The 21,063-nt window shown below is 38.1% G+C and overlaps 1 protein-coding gene across 5 annotated transcripts in view; it reads right to left on the bottom strand.

Annotated features, from left to right (window-relative positions):
* INVS (inversin) overlaps nt 1-21,063 on the bottom strand; it is a 186,922-nt gene that overhangs the window by 69,518 nt on the left and 96,341 nt on the right. For all 5 annotated transcript variants that reach the window (XM_032240194.1, XM_032240189.1, XM_032240193.1 and 2 more), the window contains exon 4: nt 2,808-2,981. Coding sequence is in view for 4 of the 5 variants with exons in the window: in XM_032240189.1 (XP_032096080.1) it covers nt 2,808-2,981 (174 nt within the window). In the remaining variant the exon portion in view is untranslated. The remainder of the gene's footprint in view (nt 1-2,807; nt 2,982-21,063) is intronic.

Raw genomic sequence — 21,063 nt, 5'->3', positions numbered from 1 at the left:
AAAGAGAAGAAAGAAAGAAAAAGAAAGAAGAAAGAAAGAAAGAAAGAAAGAAAGAAAGAAAAGAAAAGAAAAGAAAAGAAAAGAAAAGAAAAGAAAAGAAAAGAAAAGAAAAGAAAAGAAAAAAGAAAAGAAAAGAAAAGAAAGAAAATAATGTTTGTTTGGTATCTGGGAATAGGGCATTGAAATAGGAATATGTGTGTCAAGGTAAACTATGTGTACTCAAGTAAAGGAAGACAAAAGTTTTAAAAAGAAAAATGAAGAGGATTACATAATTCTTTTAAAATGATTATCCTTGGCTACAAAGATCAATAACAAAGATAATGCCAGTGCAAGGTTGGTCAGGCAGTTGCTGGGCAAATGTCTTTGAAGAAGTAATTTTTCTGTAAGGTTATGATGGCTTTTGTGAAAGGTTGTGACTTTTGCACAGTCTATGATTTTTTTTTTTTTTTAAATCAGGCTAACAAGCATGACAATCCTCTCTTCATGGCCTTCTCTGGCTCAGTCAGTTTTTGTTTTTGTTGTTTGAAACACAAACAACTCCATTTTGATTTTAACAATGTTAACACTTTATTTCAGATAAAAGTTAAAAATGATCACATGAACACAGGGAGGGGAACATCACACACCAGGGCCTATTGCGGGGTGGGAGGCAAGGGAAGGGATAGTATTAGGAGAAATACCTAATGTAGATGACAGGCTTAGGGGTGCAGCAAACCACCATGGCACATGTATACCCATATAACAAACCTGCATGTTTTGCCCATGTATCCCAGAACTTATAGTATATATATAAAAAAAGAGAGAGAGTCTAAGAACTATATTCAGGACGTAAAATAATAACTTTAGAAGCAAATTTTAGACACAAAAAAATGCAGAGCAAAGAAATTAGTTAACATGCAAGTAAAAATAAATAAGCATTGCATATATAAAATAATAATACTGCTCCTGCCTTTTGTCTTGTTTTCTTCTCTGTGCCTGTCTGGACTATGCAGATCTGTTTTTTAATCTGTCTGACTGGATAGTCTTCCCTCTCTGTTCAACAACAGAAGAAAGTTCTGATATCAGAGGACAGAAAGCAGGAAGTTTCTAGAATATATTGGAGAATATGTTATAAAGCCTGAAGATATCTGTAGCTTCTTAAGTGATTAATTGATCTTTGTGGATTGATCAAAATGCTTTTTTTCAGTAAAGTATTAGCACTACAAATGCTGTGAATTAGGAACAATGTTAATGTACAGGAGTTGTAAAGTTAAAGTTGGTCTCAGAACTCTGGATGACTACTAAGAAAAATGTGAAAACGATATAAAGGATAATATGAATATGAAAGAATTATTGAATATAAACCGAGGGGATTTATTCATAAGAGTTTTAATTATAGGCTGGGTGCCAGTGGCTCACGCCTGTAATCCCAGCACTTGGGAGGCTGAGGCAGGTAGAGCAAGAGGTCAGATGTTTGAGACCAGCCTGTCCACAAAATACAAAAATTAGCCAGGCGAGGTGGCAAGTGCCTATAATCCCAGCTACTCAGGAGGCTGAGGCAGGAGAATCACTTGAACCTGGGAGGAGGAGGTTGCAGTGAGCCGAGATCATGCCACTGCACTCTAGCCTGGGCAACAGAGCAAGACTCCATCTCAAAAAAAACAGTTGTAATTACATAGGAGTACTGGAGTTAGCAAGACTCAGTACATGGTGGAAAGAAGAGGATTACTGCACTTGTCTAACTAAACACCAAATTTTTTTCCTTGTAAAGAATCATCAGAGCATCAATCAAAACAATGATTAGTGTGCATAACACATTACAGTTTAAGGGCTACGAAGATAATGATTCTTAGTAACAAATGACAGAGCAGATGTTAGACCCGAAATAAAACTAATAATTATTTCATAGCTAACATTTATTGACAGCATACTATGCACTGGGCTTTGTGCTAAGCAAATTATATGTATCATCTCATTTTATCTTCAGTAATTCTATTATCCTTTTTTCATACATATAAAAACTGAGGCACAGAGGAGTCAAGCAATTTGCCCAAGGACACAGAACAAGTAGTGGATTCTGGAAGAATGATACCAAAAGGAGGTCTGATACCAAAGCCCAGGCCACTACTATGTACTTAGGACATTGCCATGGGCATTTGGCCATCACGAGTCTAACCTCCTATAGTAACTATTATGACTCTGTCAAATATTGGGTTTTGGAGTTAGAGAGGACTGAATTTTTTTTTTTGAGACAGAGTCTCACTCTGTCACCCAGGCTGGAGTGCAGTGGCATGATTTCAGCTCACTGCAAACTCTGCCTCCCGGGTTCAAGTGATTCTTCAGCCTCAGCCTCTCAAGTAGATGGGATTACAGGTGCATGCCACCACACCTGGCTAATTTTTATAGTTTTTGTAGAGATGGGTTTCACCATGTTGGCCAGGCTGGTCTTGAACTCCTGACTTCAGGTGATCCACCCACCACCACCTCCCAAAGTGCTAGGATTACAGGTATGAGCCACCTCGCCCAGCCAACAGAACTGGATTTGAATTCTAGTTCTGCCACTTGCATCTTGGGCAAAATGTTAATTTTCCTGAGCTTCAGTTTTTCCATCTGTATAACGCAGATGATACTACCTAACACACTTGGTTGCCGAGAGGATAAAATGACAGAATTTAAGTGAAATACTTCCCTGGGAATGTATGGAGATTTGGAATTGTTCTACCATGTATAGAGGTGATAATTTAGGTCTTCTTTCTTGAAATTTCACATCATAAAAGGAAACATTTGCTTTCTGGTCTTATTAGTCTTTGATTTTGACTATCCATTACCTTGTTTTTATCCTGTGTATCCACTTCTCCAGGTGCCATAAACTTCAGCAGAAGTGCCAAACACTTAGGGCTCTTGTGTCGAGTGGTCAAGTGCAAAGGAGTCATCTCTTCTAGATCCTTTTGCATCCAGTTTGCTCTGCGTGTAAGTAAGAGTTTCATGAAACGATAATTTCCCTAAATAAAAAACAAAAAATGATTAAAAAAATTTACTATGGGGTCAAAAATTTTTTTAAGTATGTTAATTATTCTCCTAGAGTAATAACATTCAGAGAAATTGATAAAGAAATATATTTATAATTCCACTATACTGAGATATCAATTATTTTCTTTTTTCATTTTTCATGTTTCTTTCCAAGAACCTTCTACATGAAAATAATTTACATAGTGGCTGGTCAATAGTTTATTGCAAATAAAAGCAACATGTTTTATTTAAACAGTCTATTATTGTTAGATATTTAGAAGGTTTCTAATATTTTCTTTTGTAGAAAATGCTTTGATGTACATTTTTTTTACATTTGTTTTTTCTTAATTTTTTCATAAGACGAAATGATCAGGAACCAAATTGTTGGGTCAAAGAAGTTTGTATATTTTACTGTGTTTGGTGTATTTTCCAAAATGCTACCTAACAGCAGCAATGTGTAGGTGTACTACTTTTGGCACATTCTGACCAATACAGTACCTATTATTTATACTCAAAGTATAATAATGTAAAATAAGCAGATATGTTAAATCCCAATTTACAGGTGAGGAAACTGAAATTCAAAGAAGTTAAACATTTCATTCAGGGCCCTCTGGTTAATAAGGAAGGGATAATTAGTTATTTTAAAGAGAGCTGTGTATGGGTACAACTAAGGTAGAGGCAGCTTATTCAAAGTTTGTATCCCAGGCTCAAATGGTCACCTAAATGCCAACTCAGAAGTCATGGTAGGCCCATCCACTTGCAGGCAATACTCTCCATGTCAGTTAAATCCTCCAGTCTGGTAGAATCAGCCTACCTCAAAAAAGAACAAGGGCCACAGCAAGAGTATTAAGGAGTCAGGCCAACCATTACATAGTAAGTCTGCGTAACATGGGGCTTTGAACAAAATAAGACTCTAAAAATTGCTCTTCTGGGCTCTTTTCTCAGATCTAGTGTCTCATTTTTACTTCCAGTTGGAGGCGTCTATGTGCTTGGCATCTCAGATATTTCAAGGTCAACGTGACCAAGCAATATTGCATGATCAAGTTCTTGGCCTACTTCATGCCTATGTATCTCCCCCTAGTCAGAGGATAATGGTAGGCAGAATGATTTGTCCATTTGTCATCCTTAACCATGTTAGACGTGGGCCCTTTTAGCATGATAATGCATTGATGTTCTCCTACGAGGGACTATCAATATTAGTACGGAAGATATTTTGTAATCAAGCAGACGACCCACTGTGAAGAATGTGAGGCTCTATGGCAAGCTTGTCTAACCTGAGGCACCTGGGCTGCATGCAGGCCAGAGAGGCTTTGAATGTAGCCCAATAAAATTCATAAACTTTCTTAAAACATTATGAAATTTTTTTTTTTTTTTTTTCCGAGACGGAGTTTCGCTCTTGTTACCCAGGCTGGAGTGCAATGGTGCGATCTCGGCTCACCGCAACCTCCGCCTCCTGGGTTCAGGCAATTCTCCTGCCTCAGCCTCCTGAGTAGATGGGATTACAGGCACGCACCACCATGCCCAGCTAATTTTTTGTATTTTTAGTAGAGACGGGGTTTCACCATGTTGACCAGGATGGTCTCGATCTCTTGACCTCGTGATCCACCCGCCTCGGCCTCCCAAAGTGCTGGGATTACAGGCTTGAGCCACCGGGCCCGGCTACGAAATTTTTTTTGCAATTTTTTTTTTTTAGCTCATCAGTTATTGTTAGTACTAGTGTATTTTATCTGTGGTCCAAGACAATTCTTCTTTTTCCAATGTGGCCCAGGGAAACCAAAAGATTGGACATCCCTGCTGTAAGGCAAAGGGGATTACTAGAGAGACAATGAGGTGCGGAAGGACGAATGAGACCTAACTGCTTGCCCACAGGGGCAGAGATAGGATTGACTAAGTCCATCACTGGGGCAGAAATAAGAGGAGATAAGAAAGACCATAGCTAGGGAAGAGGATCTGTAGATGGCCTATATTAGACAGGAAGACTTGGAATAGGTGGAAAAGCCAACGGACTCTGCTGGATAATTCCTCTCAGAGAGGCTTCCCTTAAAGACCCCAAATAGAACTTATTTTGTTATTCTTTATTCTAGTACCTATTCATTTCCTTCACAGTACTTTTCTCAGTTTGTAATTACATATATATAGGTTTCTCTTCGGTGTGATCTCCCTCACAAAGGGTAAGCTCCATGAAGGCAGAGACCATATTTTATTGATCCCTGTGCTTAGCATAGTTCCTGACACAGAGTAGGTGCCTAATAAATATTACTTGAAGAAATGAGTGAATAAGAAGAAATAACATGTCTTTTAGAGGTGTTTGTTTTCACTAAAAAATTCTTATTTACAAGGTCGGAGTGGTGGCTCCTGCCTGTAATTCCAGCACTTGGGTGACAGGCAGATCACTTTCTGTCAGAAGTCTGAGATCAGGCTGCCCAATATGGCAAAACCGTGTCTCTAATAAAAATACAAAAAAATAAAAATAAAAAATTAGCTGGGCATGGTGGTGCAAGCCTTTGGTCCTAGCTACTCAGGAGGCTGAGGCATCAGAATTGCTTGAACCTGGGAAGTGGGGGTTGCAGTGAGCCGAGGTTGCACCACTGCACTCTAGCCTGGGTAACAGAGTGAGACTCTGTCTCAAACAAACAAACAAACAACCCCAAATAAATAAAAGTAATAATAAATAATAAAAATTCTTATTTACAGTTGCTATATTAGATCATAAAAGTTTAGAATCCTAGTTCTCAAATACCTGGTATTTGGTTATTCTTAGTTTTTAATGTTTCATTTTTCTGAGCTTCATTAATAGTGTACATCATTTATCTGGACTTCTCATTTCATTCGATGTCAGTTTTTAAGAAGGAAGATGCTAAAATTTCCTCAAGAGGGCACCCTGCTCTAAATTTCTTGCCATCTTTTCTTTGAAAAAAGAAAAAGTGCCCAGTAAAAACAAATCTGTGTGACACTTCATACTGAAAAATAAGGTTTAACCTTTCTGAACGTAATATTTCAAATATTACAGAATAATTCATCCTGACCTTTTAAAGATATTCAATCAGACAGTCATTTTGATTGTGAAATTAGAGGAAAAGGGAAGAAGAAGAAGGAAACTAGTATATGTTGGTGGGGGTAACTACTGAGTAACAGACACAGTGCTTGGCATATTTACACTTTACATTATTCTGAGAACTCTACCTACACAAGACACAGTACATCCCGGTAATGATATTTATTCATTCATTCATTCATTCAATAAACATTCATTGAGTCTTGTTATGAAGCAGATAACACTACAGTGTTTGCGCTTCATTTTACTTACTACAAAGCTCTTTGACATAATTTTGTCTTTGCTTCTCACAGAAGTATCATCAAAAATTTTCACAGATCAAATTATCCTCCTGTGCCTCTATTTTCTCATCTATAAAACAGGGTAATAATAGTACCTGAAATTATTATGCATATGAAATGAGATCAATTATATTTGTAAAAGTTCTTAGAACAGTGCACAAAGCAAAGGCTCAGTAGATGTTTGCTATTATTATAAATAGTTTTCCTTTGTGAAGTATTCAACAAAACATAGATGGTCAGACAGAACCAAGAATGGCCCATGATAGAGGGCATGCAGATAGAAAGATCTGACTGTAATATACACAGTTCAGCTAGTGATTAAGAACCAAGATTAGGAAAAGGTAAAAATAAAAATAGAATGTTCTAAATAGAGCAGTCCCTCTTTATCTGCTGGGGATACATTCCAACATCCTCAGTGAATATCTGCAACTGCAGACAGCACTAAACCCTATATATGCCATGTTTTTTTCCTATACACATATATCTATGGTAAAGTTTAATTTATAAATTAGGCACAGTAAAAGATTAACAATAAGTAATAATAAAATAGAACAAGTATAACAATATACTGTAATCAAATTTATGTGAATGTGATCTCTCTCTCAAAATACCTTAGTATTTTTAGACCACAGTTGGCCACAATAGATGATATAACAGAAAGCAAAACTGTGGATAATGGGGGACTACAGTAGTGGTTTTTCTGATTTTTTTTTTTTTACACTGAGAAAGATGTCTATATTCCACCTATAGATAATGATGAAATAGGACCAACAAAGGGATAGGCAATAGGAATTTGGCAGGTACCCTGGGGAGGGGTCAGCTATATGATAAGTCCAGCATCTCCTATTTCAAATGACAGAGACCCATCAGAAGTTATCTATGAAGGCTGGGCTAGAAACAATATAATTTACTTAGACCAAGGCCAACCTCCTTGTTCTCCTAAACAAGCAACTGGATGGCCATAGTGGCTCACACTTGTAATTGCAGCATTTTGGGAGGCCAAGGTGGGAGAATCAAGTACGCCCAGGAGGTCAAAGCTGCAGCGAGTCATGATCATGCTACTGCACCCCAGCCTGGGTATCAGAGATGACCCTGTCTCAAAAAAAAAAAAAAAATTGCCCATTGTATGCAAAATCAATCTTTGGGAATGTGCAGAAGGGACAAAGAACTTTAATTGCTAAAATCAGGAGAATATTTCTACTGTCAGTGGAACGGGGAAGATACTAGTTGGAGGCAGGAAGCTAATTTGACAAACTTCTGAAGGTTTTGTGATCCAGAGGACCCATGTTATAGGCCACTTTGCCTCCTGTAAAACCTTCTCATAGAAAGTCTAAACACTTCCTCAATATTTTTCGTACTAAGGACTTCTTATGTTTTCCAGAATATTCTTATAATGCAAATACTTGGTGGAGGATTTGAAAGTTAATCTATTTTTTGTTTGTTTTTGAGACAGAGACTTGCTCTGTCGCCCAGGCTGGAGTACAGTGGCGCGATCTTGACCCATGGCAGCCTCTGCCTCCTGGGGTTCAAGTGATTCTCCTGCCTCAGCTTCCTGAGTAGCTGAGACTACAGGTACTTTTTTTTTTTTTTTTTTTTTTTTTTTGAGACAGTTTTACTCTGTCGCTCAGCTGGAGTGCAGTGGCACAATCTCAGCTCACTGCAACTTCTGCCTCCATGGTTCAAGCAGTTCTCCTGCCTCAGCCTCCTGAATAGCTGAGATTACCAGTGCCTGCCACTATGCCTGGTTAATTCAGTGTTTCGCCTTGTTGGCCAGGCTGGTCTTGAACTCCTGACCTCAACTGATCCGCCTGCCTCAGCCTCCCAAAGTGTTGGGATTACAGGTGTGAGCCACTGCACCTGGACTGGAAGTTAATCATTTAATATAACATGTTAGAGCTATACAGAAACTGATCCTGTGGTAAGGACTGTTTGTTTTAGGGTCTGCTTTTATAATCTTTGAGTGGGTAGGAAATAGTATAAGAATGAAGGAGACAATCGATCAAAAGAGTACATATGCTTAAGAAAACTCTGATGGTAGGTGAGCAGAAGTAAGGGAGCTGAAGTTACAGGAAGGTCTTGATTTGATCATTTAAAAGGACATTACTCTGCTATGATCAGGTCCATCATACCTCTGAAATGTGAAAACATTTCCCAATATCTTTGAAACAGAAAATAAATTGTTTTCTGTTTTTCATTAGGTGGTGATAATTCTCATCTAAATATTCCTGTAATTAAAGGCAAGAGCTTCTTTTGTCTGTCACATAAAGATTATGACATTTAGATTTTCTCCAAATGTATGAAAAGGGTGAAAGAGAATGAAATGTTCTCTGACCCAGAGAACAGCACTTGAAATGAATCTGGGAAACAAATCAGCCCCAAATGTGAATTTTAACTTTATATTTGTGTTTATCCAGTTCTCTTAAGATGAACTCCTTTTTTAAAAAAAGCATACAGTTATTTAATTGTAATAACAATGATATAAAGATTTTGAGCAGAATATTTTGATATTTTGCTTTAGATTTTTCATTTTTAAATAATAAAACCTAACAGATACAGTTAATATTTCCTTTGTGTCCCCAATTCCATTACCTTCTCTCCCTCTTTGTAGACTACTATCCTGAATTGGGTGTTTATCATTCAAATGAATGTTTTTATACTTCTATTTCATACAAACATATATATATCCATAAAGGACACAGTATTGTTTTACATGTTTTCAATCATTGTATAAATGGTCCTGTATAAATCACGTGTCATTTTTTACTCAAAGTAATATTTTTTAGATTTATTCAAGTTGCTTGAGTTCATACATTTTCCCTGGAATGAGTATGCTGTCACATCAAAGTATTTATTCTTCTCTAGAGGAATATTTAGCATGTTTCTCATTTTTCACAATTACAAACAATATTGTAATGAATATTGCCAAACATATCTCCTGCTAAGTACGTAAGAATTTCTGAAACTTCTGGGTTGAAATTGCTCTCTAAAATAGCTACTCCAAGTTAACATTCATATCAATAATGTATAAGTTCCTGTTTCTCCACATCCTCACCACACTTGCTTTTGTCAGACTTGCTAATTTTGCCAATCTGACGGTTGTAGTTTTTTTGTTTTTTAATAGAAAGGGTCTTGCTATAGCTTGCCCAGGCTGGACTCAACTCCTGGGCTCAAGCAATCCTTCCACCTCAGCCTCTCAAGTAGCTGGGGCTACCGGCATGTACCACTGTGTCTGGCTTACAGTTGTGTTTTAATTTGCATTTCCCAAATTGAGGTGGAACATTTTTATATGTTTGTTGGATATTTGTATCTTTTGTAAATAGCCTTTTTGTGTTGTTTACTCATTTCTGAACTTGGCTATTTTTTTTTTCTTACTGATCTATAGGAGTTCTTTATGTATTCTGGGTACTAATTCTTGGTTAGTTTTATAAATATCTTCTCTCTGTGTGTGGCTTATCTTTCTGCTTTGTTTATGCACTTCCACTAGGAATGAATTCACAATGTAAATGATAATATTGTTAGCTTTGTTAGCATTAGATTTCTTCAAATATTCTGAAATTTTTGTCTGCAGGTTCATTTTCGCTTTTCATTTGTTTGCTTTGTTTTCTTTTTCTCCTTGTTCACCCACAGAGAGTCTTCTACCCAGCTCCTGTTCACCCACAGAGAGTCTTCTATCCAGCTCCTAGTCCATTATAACAATCTGGTCTCACAAGGATCCCTGGAGCCCTGTCTCCAGTGATATTAGGGATGTTACAATTATTGTCAGTGAACTAGTGAGTAGCCTCCTGACCTGAGGCTTGGACTGTGTCCTGCTTCTGCCATTCTTCCTCTAAAGCTGTAGCCTCATAAGGAGGCAATGAATATTCCAAAATTCTAAGAATTTTCTTGCCTTTTGCACAAACATGACCACCTTTTAATCACTCAGTAAAAGGAGGGAGGCATCTTCCTGAACCCTATTCTGAAATAATATTCTACAAGACTGCTATTTGTTCCCAGTAAGTGTCTTTATTACTAACTTCTAGACAATTGGCAGCTGATCCTCAAAATATTCTGGATCCCACCTCTACCTTTCTTCCCAAAATGGCTACTATATTTTCTGTCTCCCCAGGGCCTTTGCTATTTGCTGCTTCTTCAGCTGAGGCAATTACTTTAACAGACTTCAATGCCCAAGACTTGGCAAAACTGCCTATAGCGGCCCTCTCTCCCCACTACAGTACTGAAGAAGGCAGATGTTTTCCCAAAACCAATACTTTGGGACCTAAATGTTTTCCAATTAATTTCTTTGCATTCTTGTTCTCTCTGTGTCCCGAGTGCTTATATTTTTTGTCACTGTACTTGGGAAGAAAAACAATAGCTCGCTATATATACAAATGTTCACTATACTTCTTTGTTCATTTAAAATTGGTATATAATTTTGGCCTGGAAATATAACTATATTTATAATAGCACACACAAATGTTAAGTAGGTACTCTGTCATAGTTCATTCTAAATCCTAACTATATTACATATCCAAAATACATGACTTAAAATTGAAATGGAAAAATAGAAACATGATTTGTTATTAATTCTAATGATAGCTATATAATTATATATTTATAAACTCTCAAGGCATTTACTGTATTAATTTTTAAAAAGAATCATTATCCCTAGGAAGTATATAGGTCACAAATATCAGTAATTTCATTCTATCAAACTTTTCTGAGTGGTTGCAGACACAAATGAGTTTTGGAAATACCACAATAGTGTTGGGAGAGGCAACCTGCCCTGGGCCTTGAGTGTCCCTGAATGTACTTACGGGGTATGCCAAGAATGCAAAAGCTTGACTGTTCTTTACTGGGACCATTTCTTAGAGTGAGGTTTGCAGTGAACAATCTTGAGTGATGAGGTAATGTCACCCACTGGGGCAAAGAAGAAGCAGGCTTGCTTACTACTCTACTTACTAAAAGCAGGAGATTCCCAAAATTTAGCACTCTTCAGATGTCATACAAACCCACTGTGTGCTGTGCCCATCTGAGTCCTCTATATTGCCCCCAAGATCCTTGAAGGCAATGGAAACTGATTCCAACAGGTAAGTACTCAAGCTCCTTAGCTATGCCATCAGTAATAAACTTTTTTTGTCTCTGACGAGTCCTGGTTTTTCTGCCGGCAAGCAGTTAACTTATTACCTTGTAAATAGGGTAAAATTAAATGCAATTACTGACAAGACAGTAAAAGATGATAGGATGCTGACATAGTTTTCTATTCTTTTGCTCATCTTTTTTTTTTTTTTAGACAGAGTCGCACTCTGTTGCCCAGGCTGGAGTGCAGTGGTACGATCTCAGCTCACTGCAACCTCTGCCACCTGGGTTCAAGCAATTCTTGTGCCTCAGCCTCCCAAGTAGCTGGAACTACAGGCATGTGCCACCATACCTGGCTAATTTTTGTATTTTTAGTAGAGACAAGGTTTCACCATGTTGGCCAGGCTCATCTTGAACTCCTGACCTCAAGTGATCTACGCACCTCGGCCTCCCAAAATGCTGGGATTTTAGGCATGAGCCACTGTAACTGGCTGCAGAGACATAGTTTTCTTGAGGAGTAATGACAAGAACCCTACAGGCCCATTCTCAGGTATCTTCAGGTTCAAGGATGAGAAGAACCCCCTGAGCTTATGCCCAGGTGGCAGGCAAGGTTGGAGGGCAAGTGACCCCAATATTCTTTCCGTTAATGAGTCTGAATGGTGAGAGGTGGGATTAAAGCAAGCTGCCCAAATAGTGCCTTTGTCTTTGCTCACCTTCCTCTGGGCAGGCAAAAGGAGGAATGGTACATGACCAAAAAGGAGGAATGGGGCAGCAAGCTGAAAGACCATGTGGTTGTGGCTCCTGGGAAATAATCAGGACAAAAGGAGTAGGGGATTATATAAATCTATTTTGAAAATTTGGGATTCTGCCTGGCCCATGCCTAGTTATCATGCTTTTTTCCTTTCCCTAAAAGCAATCTCAGGCTGGGTTGTTTCACATATCCTTTGGGTGGCAGCCAGTCAAAAGGGGCCTTAGAGATTCAAGCTTAATTCTGATTTACCCTAAATATCCATAATGACCATCTGATTGGGTGCCATATTCATTGAGTCCTTCTATAGTGGTCCACATAGGTCAAAGTGGAAGACATAATAGGTTTCTAAATTTGTCCCATATGCACTCACCTTTCTATAAGGCATGGGCACAAGTCGGGGATGATTAGAGAAAAGGTGAAGTTATACCTACTGGAATGGGACACAATAACTCTGTGGCCAAAGAAGGAAAGCAACAACTTCATCCCTTAGGAGGCGAACATATAAGACCTCAGGAGGTACAGGGATGGGGAGGACAATTAGTACTTTCTTTGTCCTCTGGATCCTGGCAAAACAAAGATATAGTTAGTTACCTGGATCAAACAACAGCTGAGGCCAGCCATCTGACCTGATGCTGTGTCATCTCTGACCATGTGCTTGTTATGAAACAGAAAAATTCACATGGGCATTTGTGGTTCTTAATTCTTTTGCTGTGCTTAATACCATCAATGATAGCTCCTGAATATAAAAGCAAAGGGAATGGCCCAACCTTATTTTAATCTGATGTATACAAATCCATATTCTTCTTCCGATGTGAGAGCAGCTTTGGATTATGCCCTGCATGGCAAGTGACGTAACAACTACTTAGTGATATTGCCCGTGTGGCTTAGACACATCAATGTAATGGTGATCCAAGTTTAATGACAAATCCTAAAGTAAAGTGACTTGTGCCTCTTCAGGCTATATGTTTGTAGGAAGGAAAGAGTAGGCCATGGTATATTCTATCAGTGAGTTTGGGGGTTGCTTTTTGGCCCATGTAACCTAGTGCTTCCTGTAACTGTCAGCAGTGAGGGCAAAGATTAGCAGGTCAGTCTAAACTCCCTTGCACGGGTCATAATAGATAACAGATCAGCCTTAGATTACATCCTAGCTGTCTAAAGGAAGATCTTCTTTCTCCTCTGGTGCTTATTCACAGTTGATATAGTCCAAGATACTGAGGGACATAGTTGAAGCCAATATTGCAGAATGTTTTTATCTAGCTGCTTGGAGTCCTGTTAATTAAGTGCTGTATGAGACAAATTAAAGTGATGGTCCTAGTCTTTCTTGGTAAGATTAATAAGAGTAGCTGATGTAGTGGCATACTCATGTCAAGATAATGCTGGGCTGAAGGACGGGTTGTTGGAAAAGTCAATCTACCATGGGCCTGAAGCATTCGTAAAGGTTCTTACTGGGTATGCCAAGAATGAAACGTCTTGGCCACTCTTTACTCGGGTAATTTTTCAGGGTTGTGTTTGCAACAAGCAACTGAGGGAAATGAGGTAATATCTTCCTCTGGGCTTACTAACTGCTTACTATAAAAATGGTAGATTCCTGAAGTTCAATGTTCCTCAGTTGTGATGAAAACCCACTGTGTGCAGTCTCCGCAACTTCCACATGTTCTTTGGGGGCAAGGGAAGAATGTAGGTGGTTGCTCATTCTTTTTGATGTGTTGTGAATAATAAACTACTTTGTCTCTGACCTTGGAGTCTCATATCTATTGTCAGCATGGATGAAACAGTAACAGACAAACTTCCTAGCTTATACTTAGGGTAAAATCACATCTCCAACTCTGCAAATAATTAAGTATCATTGTAATATAAAACGCATTATAAGGGCCAGGCACGGCAGCTCATGCCTGTATCTCAGCACTTTGAGAGGCTGAGGTGGGCAGATTGCTTGAGCCCAGGAGTCAGAAACCAGCCTCAGCAACATAGTGAGACCCTGTCCCTAATTAAAAAAAGAAAGAAAGAGAGAGACAGAGAGAGAGAGAGAGATAGAAAGGAAGAGAAAGAAAGAAAGAAAGAAAATGAAATGCACTGCAAGAAGAAGTACAAAGTAAGATCAGAGAGGTGGGCAGGGGTTATAAAATGGATAGTCTAATATGCTATGATAAGGAGCCTATAGTTTATCATATTGGTAAAAAGGAGTGCTATAGACTGAGTATATGTCCCCCAACCCCCAACCCCAGCAACTCGTGTGTTGAAATTCTAAATGCCAATGAGATGGTATTAGGATACCAGACATCTGGAAGATGATTACATCATGAGGGTAGAGCTCATACATGGGATTAGTACTCCTAAAAAGAGAGCTCTTTCACTCCCTTCTGTCAGGTGAGGATACTGCAAGAAACAGCCATCTATGAACCAGAAAGCAGGCCTTTGCCAGAAACTGAATCTGCCGGTGCCTTGATCTTGGACTCTCCAGCCTCCAGAACTGTGAGAAATAAATGTATGTTGTTCCAGCTATCCAGTGTAAAGTATTTTTGTTATAGAAGCCCAAGAAGACTAAGGGAACAGGGAAGACTAGAGGTGGAAATGACGTGGCTGGATTTGTGTTTTTAGAAAAGACACTGGAGGTTGTGTGAAGCACTGGTTTGAGGGGAACAAATCTTTAGGCAAGCAGAGCAGTAAGGGGGTTATTACAGCAATCCACAATAGAAGTGTTTAGAGCTAAATAGAAATAAGGGAACAGATCAGTGAAATACATAAGAAGATTCCTGAATGACTACCAGATGAAGGTGTTGCCAGCAACTGAAGAGATGGAAGGAAAAATAGGGTGAGGGATGAAAAACTTTGAGTTCTGGTTTTTTTCTAAAGTGGAGTGTGAGGCACCTGAAGGGAATCTATGCAGAGAGGTCTAGCAAAAACAAAAGGTGGAAGGGGTGGGGTGGATATATATGGATCTGAAGATTAGAAGAGATGGCTAGATTCAAGATATAGATTTACGAGGCATTTATATTAATAGTTGCCTCAACTGTTTTCTCACAATACATGAATTTTCTAACATAAATCAAAGTATATAAACTGGAAATATGAATCTCTGCACCCTTCTTGAAATATAAACATAATATAAATGGCTCAGTACAATGTGGTCATGAGTTAGATACCACTGCCATATAAAATGTGGAATAAAAATGGATTAGAGAGGAGAGTGCCTTCTTATATGCTTAGATAATTTTCTTATCTCAGTTGATTTAGATGTCTGTTTGTACTCTGGCTTCTTAGTCTTTAAAGTGATTTTATAGGGAAGCAAACAGTTACAAAAATCAAGTCATAAAAGACATAAATTCATTGAACTACAGAAATGAAATTAAATCTGCATTGCTTTCTCCAGTGACCAACATTCTTCCTCTTTCCTAAACCTCTGATTGTCAAGGCTTAATTCTGTGCTTTATTGCTAAAATTTCTATTTATTTAACAAATATGATGAGAACCACATCACTAACCTGCCGTCTTAAGCAAATCTTTAAAATTATATTTTTTAGTTATTTGACAATTCTCTAAGCAAAGGCTAAGAGTGTGCTCCAAAGACAGAATGGAGCTTTATTTGCTATTTTCCAAGTTTAAGATGTTCATCCATCTGGCAGAGCAGCTAGACAATACATCAGCCAAGAACATCTCTCTGGCTTGAAATAGGTTCTGGCTCTCAAAGAGGATTTGACTGAGGGAAAGGCAACATCTTTAGTTGCTCTGTGGCTGAACTCTTCTAATATTTCTCCCCAGTGCCTTCTCCAAGCCTTGGCTCCATCCACTAGCTTGGTTTCCATAGGAATAGACTGAGCTATCAAGTGGCACATAGTCAAATAGCACAAATGAAAGGAGAAAATGTTGCTGTCAAAAAAAAAAAAAAAGGCTTTTCTCTATGAGAAAAACTATGAAAAGGTATTCTTGACTCTTAGGCTTCCTTACTTGATGTCAGATTATTCATGTGTTCTTCCTAAGTTAGCCTATTTTATTTAGATTATTATGAAAATTAATCCCTTCAGTGAAGAATCTTTTATAAATAGGAAACTAACAAAAAATAAACATAGAAAAAAGTTATAAAATGCTGGGATGTGTATTTCCACAACGATAATTTTGTTGTGCTTGTGAGGTACTCTTATTTAGAGTGGTGCTTTAAATTGGTACAACCTTTTGGGATGATTATAAAGTATATTTGGTTTCTCACAGTTGGTATTTTATTTAAGGACAACAGTTGTTGTTGTTTTTTTTGGTCTTAAACTCTAGCAAAAGCAGTAGTTCTCAAACTCTAGCATGCATCAAGATCATCTGGAGGGCGTGAAAACACAGATGGAGAAGACCCTCGCCAAGGGTTTCTCATTCACTAGGTCTGCTGTTGGGACCAAGAATCTGCATTTGTAGCAAGTTTCTGGGAGGTGCTGGTGCTGCTGGTCTAGAATTCTACACTTTAAGAACCAATATTGCAACAAAGAACCTAATCTAGGAGTTCTCAATCCTCAGGAGTATAAACAAAAAAAAATCTGCTCCCATCCTAGAGCAACAAAATCAGAATTTCTGGGACTTTGGAATTTGTATTTCTTAAATTCTCGGTAGGTGATTATAAAATGCAGTCGGGATTGAGAAGCACTGACCTAATTCAACCATTCATTCAACATTCAATCGTTATTTTTGATATCATGACTCTGTATCAGGCTCCATGCTAAGGTTTGGGAAGCTTTATACAGATGTGCACTTGTATGCAATGCAATATTTATAAGCAGGGAAGGGTAAATGCATAAAAAGGATACAGAAACAGACCACAGAGACAGGACAGAGGATGTAACTAAAAGCCATTCCTTGTGACTTCCCCAAGATGTACTTGTGAAGAGGGGAAGGGGTTAGAACAGAATGCCTTCATGAAAGAGATGGCAGGTGAACAGGATCTTAGTATCACTAACAATTTGGCACTCCTCGATGTCTCCATCTTGTTCCTGCTCCACATTTCTTTGATATGGAGGGCAATAAATGTTTTCTGAATTTTATGTAAAGTGCTATATAAAGACAGCTTCAACTCTTACTCGCACCCCTTCCAATCAATTTGTCCCCATAAGCTCCTCATATATGGATATTCTAAAGTCAACATTAGGAAGTTGTATATATCACATCTCTTGGATCCACTTCTTACATGCTCCAATAATTCCCACACTATCCCTCACTTTGACCATAATAGAAAGTGAAACCATATGCAATGCTATTCACTGCTGTCATACAATGAGAGCAGGTCTATGATAGAGGTAAGGACACACGGCAGTAAGAACTCTGTAGAGAGGCACCTAACCCACCCTTGAGGGGTCAGTAGAAGCTTCTTGGAGAAAACAGTGCCTGAGCTGCATGTTGAAAGTGTGTGCAATTAAGCTAGTTTAAAGTAGGAAGGAAGCTGAATGTTCAAGGGCATTGTGTGTGGAGGATGAGGAAGAGGTGACTAGAATGAAAGCTTTAAATACACAGTATGTCTGAAGCTAGAGGAGAACTGGGGACACAGGTCACTGAAGCCAAAAAGATAAGCAAGAACTCGATGATGAAAAGTACAGGGCGAAGGAGTTTGGGCTTTTCCTTTCAGTCTTCTGAAACAATACTGAAGGATTTAAGTAAGAGAGTGACATAAGAGAAGTCTCAGCCAGACCACCCCCACACCCAAAGGCAAATCATTGCATTTTTCCTAGCCTCCGTTTCCTCCCACATGAAAAATGAGGAGGGTGGATTATGATCTAAAGCCCACTCAGCTTAATGTTCTTTGACTCCATGATTCTAAAAGGCAGAAGACCCACTCTCTATAGCTACTTCAAAATTTAATGTTTTTTATTCCAACTAACTCAACAATGACTTAATTTCTAATAATTTTTATTTTCCTTAACCACAGGGTAATAGTTTTTACATCCATTTCCTTTATTCCAATACTGTACAAGTAATTCATTTTCCTAGCATACTGATGTTCGCTTTAGGGGATCCAGAAATGCTACCCCATGGGGAAGCAGTGTGGTGTAATTAAATGAGAATGGATCTGGGAACCAGTCAGATCTGGGTACTTCATTGGCTATATTATTCATAACTGTGAGCAAGTTACTTCTCAAAGCCTCAGATTTCCCATTGGCAAAAAAGAAAAAAAAGTGACCAGTGCACAGCGAGTACTCAACAAATATTGGTTTCTTTCTCAGATAACATCATTGCTCTCCTCTCATCATAAAAGTAGTCTCTGTAAACAAAATAACTTTCATTTGCTCCTAATGTTCTCATTGTTTGATGTCCATGATAATCTGTGCAGCCTGTTCTCCTTACTGATCCTGACCAGCCTTCTCAGTTACACTGCAAGCAAAGTTATTAAAACATCACGTTTTAATACTAAACTCAGAAGCTAAATGCAACAAATCTTGTTTAACACCTGGTTCCTTTGAAGCACCCCAAGTCTTGTAGGCTCCAGCTTTAGTTTTCCAGCAATGTACCTTAGTTTTATTGATCCTAGCATGCAGTTTGGAAAAATCAATTCACCTACTCTGCAAAGATGTGTGCCTTTGGGGGAACTATTTCAAACAACTGACTGAATCCATCGGTTGCCTTCTCTACTTCAGTTCCACACTATGGATGGGATTTCTTAGATGGTAGAAAAAGACAAATATACAGACAAATGTATAAGTAAATTCAATTATACTAAAAAACCTTTAATGAACCTCATTCAGGCCATGCATTAAAGGGTTTAATCCAATGCTAAGCATAACTAGCAATCTGAATTGGTAACTATTATCCATTTCAAAATGGTAGTCTAAATTCTCACAGTGGTGATGCTTGAATTCAAACCTGTATCTTCTAGTCTCAAATTTAGCCATCTTTTAAAAATTATAGCAAAACATACCACCATCTGCAAATCAATCAATCCCTGAATTCTATACTGCTCCTTATCTGTCTGCCACCATTCTAGACCTTTTTATTTGAAACTAAGAGAAGCAACTGAGTTGAAAGCATAATGCTACAGCTTAGTGGCTGAAGTAATCCCAGCACTCTGGGAGGCGGAGGCGGGTGAATCATCTGAGGTTAGGAGTTCGAGATTGGCCTGGCCAACATGGCAAAATTTTAGTTTCTACTAAAAATATACAAATTAGTGGGTAGCCACCATCATCATAACCAACTCAGGTGTGAGTGGTCAAATGATGCTAACAAGAGAGAGTGGGTTTGAGGAGTCCCAGGATATTTATACAGTTTCAAATTAGCTCCCACAAGATACTTATTATTAATAGTTACAAAGGAAAAAATAGTGATGTCACAGCAAAGGAACCTGAGAGGAGCTGTTTTATTCAAGTGAACAATCCAAAGTTAACACCACTACTGGGACAAATTGATGTCACATGCTTCCTGATATGAGGCACTGAGAGGAACACAACATCACTCCTGTGGTATTTTTACCAAAAGTGCATAGCCTGAACATAATTATAAGGAAATACCAGACAAATTAAAAAGGAAAGCTACTGTACAATTTAACTGGCCTCTACACTTAGAACATGTGAATGTCATGAAGTGCACATATACGTACACAAAAGACTGAGGACTGCTGCAGATTAATGAAGACTAAAAAGACAACGATTGAATGCAATGCCTAATCCTGAATTTTTTTTTTTATAGATGACACTATAAAAAAATGTTGGGACAATGGGCAAAATCTAAGATTTTTGGATGAGATAATATTATTTATGTTAACTGTCTGATTGTGATAATTGAGCTGTGGTTATGTAAGAGAATGTCCTTGTTTTTAGGAACTATGCACTGAAGATTTAGGGGCAAAGGAGTAATCACACTTGCAATTGACTCCAAATGATTCAGAAGGCAATGTCTACACAACATTCCCATATATCAAGAGAAGGTAGAGAGAAGGATAAAGCACACGTGGCAAAATGTGTACCTTTGGGGAATTTGAGATTATATGAAAATTCTTTGCACTGTTCTTGAAACTTTTCTGTAAATCTGAGATTATGTCAAAATATAAAGTTAGAAAAAAAGAAAACAAAATTAAATTTTTTTAATAAAAGTAATAACATATCCATTAAAGGAATTTCAAAAATAAAGTATAAAGAAGAAAACAATGATCAGCCTGCACCTCTTTTTTTTTTTGAAACGGAGTCTCGTTCTTGTTGCCCAGGATGGAGTTCAATGGTATGATCTCGGCTCACTGCAAACTCCACTTCCTGGGTTCAAGTGATTCTTCTACGTCAGCCTCTCAAGTAGCAGGGATTACAGTCATGCACCACCACGCCCAGCTTATTTTTTGTATTTTTAGTAGAGATGGGGTTTCACTATGTTGGCCAGGCTGGTCACGAACTCCTGACCTCAAGCGATCCACCCACCTCAGCCTCCCAAATTACTGGGATTACAGGTGTGAGCCACCGCACCCAGCCTCAGCCTGCACGTCTTAAACCTGAGGTAAGCGTAGTTTACATTTTGACATACTCTTTTCCTGTCTCTTGTCTACAAGGAGTTGTTTCTTACCCTCAGATTACACTTAAATTTCAAAATGCTCCCTAATCATGCCTTAGTTAATATCCACAATATCCTTGTTGTGAAAGCCAGAATTATTCTCACTACTTAGATGAGGAAATACAAATTCAAAAAGATTAAACTATAGGTTTACTTTTAAAAGATTATCTGTTTATATCCTATAATAGAAAAAAAAGTCGCTAAACAGCTGGCTGAGCATGATTCACAAACTGTCTGCAATTTAGTTTCCTGCAAAATGAGTAATAGTATATGATTTCTAGGATTCCTTCTAACATTAAAATGCTACAATTCTAATATGCTCTATTAGCACAATTTTTTTGTATAGAGAAATCTGTAGTGCCTAGCACAGTGCCTCATTTATAACAGGCACTAGATAAACATTTTTTGAACAAATAACAAATGCTTTACAAACTGTA

The sequence above is a fragment of the Sapajus apella genome, unplaced genomic scaffold, assembly GCF_009761245.1.
Source record: "Sapajus apella isolate SASKATOON/1434 unplaced genomic scaffold, GSC_monkey_1.0 scaffold46, whole genome shotgun sequence".
NCBI lineage: Eukaryota > Metazoa > Chordata > Mammalia > Primates > Cebidae > Sapajus > Sapajus apella.
Note: the sequence above shows the minus strand (reverse complement) of the source record. Positions and strands in the feature narration are given on the sequence as shown.